Here is a 7409-nt window from a genome sequence, read left to right on the forward strand (position 1 = left end):
ATACACACACACACACACACACACACACACTGTGTGTCTGTGTGTGTGTGTGTGCATATATCAATACATACTACATATATATTAGTATCAATTCAGAGATGTTCTTGAAACAAGAACACATAAATGATTAAAGGACAACATTACAATGGCCACCAAAGGTAAGTAATATTTAACACAAAATCCTGCTGTACACGTACAAGAAAGATGTTTGCAGTTAAATAGGTGCTTTTATAATAGCATGAAAATAATATGCACATGCAATGATTACATCAATTAACACACCCAAATGCAATGTTTTGCTGCAAAGTCAATGGCAGCTTCTCTAAACTTAGCAACTGACTCCTGGTGGACCATTACTGAACAGACGATTAAAACATAAATATTTATAACACTATTCATTAATTAGGAGTGTTAACATTTCCAAAACTTCACGTGTACAAGAACATACTTGAAAGTTTGGAAACAACACAGTCTTCAGCATACATACAATAGTAATTAGATAATCTGAAGTCAACAAAACAAGGCCAAAGACATATTTTGTGAATTATAACATTTATTTTTTTTGTTCCTTTTGCGAGCGAGTAACAGGCCTGCTTGTTGTCTCTTGAATTTTCCTTTTTCTTTTGCCACCAACTTTAGGCACAACAGAGCCACTTTGAGTGGCCTCTGGCACTTCACGGGCAGGGCTTGTGGCCAGTGACTCACCTACAGGGCTTTTGGGCAGTGACTGTTCACCTACGGGGCTTGTGGCCAGTGACTCACCTACAGGGCTTGTGGCCAGTGACTCACCTACAGGGCTTTTGGGCAGCGATTCACCTACAGGGCTTTTGGGCAGTGACTCACCTACAGGGCTTTTGGGTAGTGACTGTTCACGGACAGGGCTTGTGCCCACTGACACATGTGAGCAAGTTGGTAGACACTGCACAAGTGATGGTTGGTCTGTTTCATGTGTGTCTTGTTTTGTTTTTGTCGCCTCCTTTGTAGGTGTCTGCTGCTGAATTTGTACAGATGGCAGCGGTAGGATGTCATCAGGAACCTGCACAGCAATGTCTGCTACTTGACCGGTAACATTTGGGCCTGGTGAATGAATATCAGATGAATGTGGTGAAAACTGACCTGCATGAACAGATCCTGCCTGTGAGGTGTTGAATTGTGGTACATTAGTCATTCTCCAGTAATTAGCTTGTGTTTGCTGAACAACTAATGCTTCGAATGAGGTGTTGATTTTTTGCAACTGTTTAGGCACTTCAATGAAGACTCTGTGGAGATGTGCCAATTGTGAAACTGTTTCTTCCTGCAGTGCAATCATCCTTTCCAGCACTGTCATCAGGTCAGAATGGCGACGATTTTCTGCTTCCACCATTTTTCCCTCAGAAGCTACAATTGCATCATATGTGGTATTTGCTGGACGTTTTGGCGGTAAAACAGTTTCAATTGGAACCTCTTCATGGTCACTTGCTTGTATTTGTGTGTCTATGGCGGCGGCGGCGGCATCATCATCATCATCATCATCATCATCATCATCATCAAAATCCTCTTCATCATGTTCTACAAATAAATGTACACATTATTAAATGGCATGTTAATCTCTGCTGTGTTACTATGTAATTGTACTGTGTCATAAGTAACAACTAACATGTTTCCATACGTTTTATAACCTCACATTAAAAACTACCTTGACTTAAGAATAATGTTTGGACTCAGTATGAAATATGAGTGATTGAAAACTTGCTGTAAACTCACAACTCCTACATGATAGTTAACATCACTAACACAATACAAGTTGCCTTACACTTCATTTTCACTGACACTAAGTAATCCTATTTAAAGAAGATGTGCAAAACAAATAATGAACATGACAACATAACATATAGAAGAGCACATATTATATGGCCACCAACTGATACACTCACCTTCTAGGTGTGTTGAGCTGGCTGACCCAGGTGAAGACACTTGTTCAGTCTCAGGTGACACATGTCCTTCAGGGGCAACTATATATAACAATAACATAAGTTTTACATTTACATGTGTAAATATTGAACAAACAGTTATTGTATGTTCTGTATTTATGAGTACCTAACAGCATCATTTCCTTAACCCAAAATGTGTGTGTGAAAGTGAACATAAATAGTTGTAATAACAATGTACATGCCTGTGTACTTAGAACTTTTGAGTTCCCTAACATAAAACATACTATGTTCCTGCAGTAATGCGTGAGGATAAATAGATAAAATTTGTACATAAAAATCATATGTTGTGTAGTGATATCAGTATCATAATGTACATAACTATCATGAGATGACCATTCACAATGGTTATCATGAAGGTGGTCATATTGCAAAAAGTGTTGTTTTTGGTAGAGGATATGTGTGGTACATTAATATAAGATGTGGCACACATGAATGTGGCTGTGACTAAACAAGACAACACATGCAGTGTGTGATAATGTGTCGTTGATAGTAGTAGTTCAACTATAGATATGAGTGAACTAATGTGTGACGTACGGTTTGATAAGTAATGAGTTGTTGGGGCATTTAGTAGCTAAAGTGAAGCTTTCAAATGAGTGTGATTAACTTCAGTTGTGCTAGTCAGGTTGTAAGAACGGTATTCCCTTCCCCAAAAAGCCTAATCAGCCACACCTTTCAATTACTTGAAACAGGTGAAAATGGTGTGAACTAAGTTGACCCTAAAATGAGGCTGTAATTAGTGTGTGTGCTGAACCCCACCCCCTCTGTTGAAGTGTATGCTGTGATGAGATATTAATTGCAGCTGCTTTAACACAATGGTAGATGAGCTAAATAGTCGTGTGCAGTTTTTAAGTTATGAAAACAATGACATAAAATATGATACGTGTGCCTCATTATGCTGTCTGTATATGACTTAAAGCAAAAATGGACCTTTTCATAAACAACTATAGATGTGTTAGTGCAAGTGATGTTTGTAGGCCGTTGCATGCAATATATTTGATGCATGCTTAAAATAGGCAGTAATGTCATGTTTGTCGGAGTAAAATAAATAAAATACACAATAATATTATACATATTTCTGTTCTGTACCTGTAGCTAGTAATAATTTCTCATTAACATGTGTTACACATGTGTACTACCCTGTTGTTCCCCATCTTCGCCCACCATCAATTGCTTCCACTGCAGCAATGCATTTTGGGAATTCACATGTAAATGAGCACGCAATGGCACGTGCTATATTAGTTACTGCTTTTAGTAGGACTACAACATATATGTCTATTTTGAGATATATATATATACAGAATCAGACATACATATATAGATGCAGGTATGCTTATATTGTGAAGACAGTATAAAAAGCAGTGTAACTATGCAAAATAACTGTAAGCAACGACACGCCTAGTACAGTAATATTTCTCACCTGGTGGAAATTGTGAGGGGTAAATTCCTATATCACGGTCACCAGGTAAGCCTTCCACGACGACGGGAAGTAATTTTGCCCGAAGCAGCTCCTCCAATGGACTTAATATGAGACGTTGTGGTGTCGGCCCACCTCCAGTGCCAGTAGCATGCACGCGTTGGTGTTGTATTTTCTTTTTCAATTTGGACCTAATATCATCAAATCTCTTGTGACAATTCCGCTTGTCCCTCACATGATTCCCACACGCATTGACACCAATGACTATTGTGTCCCACATTTCTTTTCTGCTTGCTGAACTTGTCCGCCCTTGAAAAACATATAAAATATATGAGGTAAATGATTAATAATAGAAGCACCAGTTTCCTACACTGCTAGCTGTTCCAAGAGATAGCAAACATGCTGTTTTATGTGTAATATGTGAAGCACATGAGCATTCACTACTAAACCTATACATGTAAGCAAGGTTGCATTCATATTGTATGCAGTTATGGCAAATTGACCGCCTGTGTTTAGTTGTCCTTGTAAGGCATGATAAAAAGCTGTGTTTCCAGACTAATTAACATAGAAAGATATTCTGAACCCATATTTGCATATGAACAAAACTCAGATGACCTAGGATCACATGTATTTGAATAATAAATGTAAAGGTACACTTACCTAGTAAATGTCCATAGATACTGTCATAGTGCTCCAGAATGCCAGTGACAAGAGCTGTATTTTCCTGGTCATTGAAGCGAGGATTACGTGGCTTCTCCACACGTTTCTTCCGAGCAGGTTTAGGGTCAGAGCTTGGCTGGTGCTGACTGGACTCTCCTTCTTCCAATGGAAGAGCCTCCAAAAGCTGCCCACCAGCAAGCACGCCACCACCATCCACCCCATCAGCAACTGCGCCACCAGCAGCACTCACAGCACCAGCACTCCCACTCCTAGCACCAGCACTCCCACTCCTAGCACCAGCACTCCCACTCCTAGCAACAGCACTCCCACTCCCAGCAACAGCACTCCCACTCCCAGCAACACCACTCCCACTCCCAGCAACAACACTCCCACTCACAGCAACAGCACTCCCACTCACAGCAACAGCACTCCCACTCCCAGCAACAACACTCCCACTCCCAGCAACAGCACTCCCACTCCCAGCAACACCACTCGGTGCACCAGCAACATCACTCCCCTGAACAGTACGTTCACTCCGACGCGTACTCGCACGAGTAGCACTCCCACTCCCACCAGCATCACTCTTCCCACGCTTTGCGGGCATACTTCCAGCACTCACAAAAAACAGACAACTAATGTACAGCCAATCACACGAAACACTTCCACATATAAAACAAGACAAAGATGTAAACAAAACAACAATGGACAAAGCTCACCCAATACACAACAAGTCTCTCCGTCAATATGCAAATGTTCAATCAGCCAGCTCTGTGCGTCTCTCTCTCTCTCTCACTCCCAACAACACAGAGAATGATTAGCAGTACACGTTGCCTTTAAATATGGCGCGCAATCCAATACATGCTTGTTTCGCCTGATTCAGCAAGATTTGTGATTGGGCAACCTATCAGCACCCCGCCACGCACGCCGATACACCTGTGTGTGATCGGATAATCATCGTGAGAGTGGGAGGATTTGTTTTCGGGTTCATTTTGAATGTATTCGGCACTTACTGCATACGGAGAGGAAAAATCGCCATTAACATGACTAATCGGTAAACTTGCCGATTTCACTTAATCGACGCTTACTGCATGAGGCCCTATGTCTCTATGGTGAATCGCTGAGCCAACCACGCAGTTAGAGAGAACTGGATCACAAGTGTATATATACTCCAGAGTGGAGCGGATTTTGTTTGCTGATTTAAATGTTTGCTGTGTTTAAAGCAACAGGCGCAATAAAGTCTTATTTTAATTTCACCTTAAAACAGTCTCCATTGCGTACCTCTGAACACGTCTCTTAAACCTCCCCCTTCTTTTATGCCTCCTTGCATCAATCACTGAGGATGTCAGATGCACTTTAGAACGGAATGGAGAACTGGGAGGGACCACGGATGACAGGAGGATTTACTGACTTTTCCAGCTGTTGGGTGCACGGAGGCTCATTGCAGAGTGAAGACACAGTCTCAACCAGATTACTCACAGCACAGTGACAAGGATGCCAGACTAGATCATGAGGACACACCTCCCTCCACAGGATGACGTTGGAGCTAGGGCTCGGCTCCAGCAGTACAGATTGTGAGTCAGATGTAAACAAAGGACCGGATTGGATTATAATGACAATCCTCCCCAACCGTGGCTTCCCGCCCCTTTCTCTTCACCTCATTCATCATTATGGACATCCCAGGAGGACAGCAGAATTGGAGGAGTTTCTACTGATTATGATGCAGAAGGAATGCCTAATCACAGCTGTTTAAGATCAATGTTAATGAACACAGGTGTTGTGGCTTGGTGAGGGGTATTTAAAGACTCATTATTGACTTTATTCACTATGCCACTATACCTCACTTGAAAAAGACCTTATGGTCAAAACGTTGCATTTCTGTTTGGCTAAATAAATTAGATCATTTGGAAATCCATTGTGCCCACGTACTGTGGCGACAATCTTTATTGCAACTTTTGACCGTCTTATCCCGCGGGTCTTTTCGGGCTGGCGCTGAACGTGGCCGTGCGCCAGCCCATCCTAGCCGCATCCTCCCCTCCCCCTTCCTTTCCCCTCGCGACCCCCTGGTTGTTCCGCCCCGCTCCACGCTACAAAAAGTAAAATACCCTCTTTCCTGCAGCCTCCTTCGGGGATGCCTGGCGTTTTCGGGATCTCTGGCGTCTTCGGGGATGCCTGGCATCCTCGGGATGCCTGGCGCACGTGACCGGCGCCCGGCTGACGTGCGGCATGCCGCAAAAAAAAAAACGATAGCCGCGTCTGCCCGCGCATTGCGGAGGCGGCCGAGTTAGAATAAACTCTGCTGCCACTGTATCCTCTCTTCTTGGATCTTCTCATTGGCCATCTGGTCCAGCAACTTGTGGGCATCGGCCCTCTCGCTCTCATAGTGCCGTGTCTGGTCAACCACTTGACGGAAGAACACCTCCTCGCACTCTTCCTTTTTGGAGAGCTGTATCTTGAGCTCAGCAACACGTATCTGCAGTTCTGCAATTGGATCCCGCAAGACTTCTCTCAGGACCATCATCTCTTCCCGGTGCTTGCTCTGGGTTTGCGTCAGTGCATTTTGGATCTCTGCAGTTTTTGTCCCTAGAATCGCCGCTGCTTCTGTTTTCCACGCCTCTTTCTCCTGGGTGTACTGATTTTTGGTGATGGAGCAGCCTCTCTGCTTTTCCATCTCTCTTTCTCCAGCTTGAGGTTGTCCTCCTTCAGAGATATGATTTGCTGGGACGTGTGTTCAGCTATCCGCTTTAGCTCTGGAACCTTTTTATCCAACTTCAACTTTTCAGACTCCAAGGTTTTGAAGTTGTTTTATTTTTCATATTCTGCTTCCAGTGATGCCCGGGTAAGGTTCAGGGTGGTCTTCAGCTCCTCATGCTACTCGGTGGGGACCCACTGGGTACTCAGTCACTCCTGTAGTACTTGCTGCTCTACTTTACCCAACTCTTTTTTTTAACGTGCAAGCCTCTCGCTGAGAAACTTCTAGCGTGGTGATGAGGTGTTGAACATCTTGTTGGGACACCTCGTAGAACCAATTCCAGTCAACACTCTTTCTGTCTGACTCACTTGGCTTTCTGCTTATGGCGGTATCAGTAGCCTTTGTCATACCAAGGCTAGTAGTCACTACAGTGACGATTGCACCAAGTGCTCTGTGCTGTAGTTCATCTCTGGTCTTTTCTGACCCCACAGGGTAAACTTGTGCTGCAGCTTCTGTTGCACACGGAGGCTGTCTTTTATGCAGGGCCACATAGTAATCCTCCTCCTCTTCTTCTGAACTACAAGGATTGTGTTTAACCGTAGAAACCAAGAACGAAAAACGCCCCACAGAAAGGTTACATTCCATTTGATCCACGTTCCGAGGGCAAACTGCGGCC

The 7409-nt window shown here is 43.4% G+C and overlaps 1 protein-coding gene across 1 annotated transcript; it reads right to left on the reverse strand.

Annotated features, from left to right (window-relative positions):
- Positions 1–349: 349 nt before the first annotated feature.
- Positions 350–6562, reverse strand: LOC142466380 (uncharacterized). The gene is made up of 3 exons (XM_075571236.1): positions 6337–6562; positions 1914–1991; positions 350–1548 (listed from the first exon to the last, which is right to left on the reverse strand). Exons 1-3 carry the CDS (start codon positions 6560–6562, stop codon positions 554–556), a joined length of 1299 nt encoding a protein of 432 aa, XP_075427351.1. The 3' UTR covers positions 350–553.
- Positions 6563–7409: the final 847 nt, after the last annotated feature.

Source organism: Ascaphus truei, chromosome 15 (assembly GCF_040206685.1).
Source record: "Ascaphus truei isolate aAscTru1 chromosome 15, aAscTru1.hap1, whole genome shotgun sequence".
In the NCBI taxonomy this organism is placed as follows: Eukaryota; Metazoa; Chordata; class Amphibia; order Anura; family Ascaphidae; genus Ascaphus; species Ascaphus truei.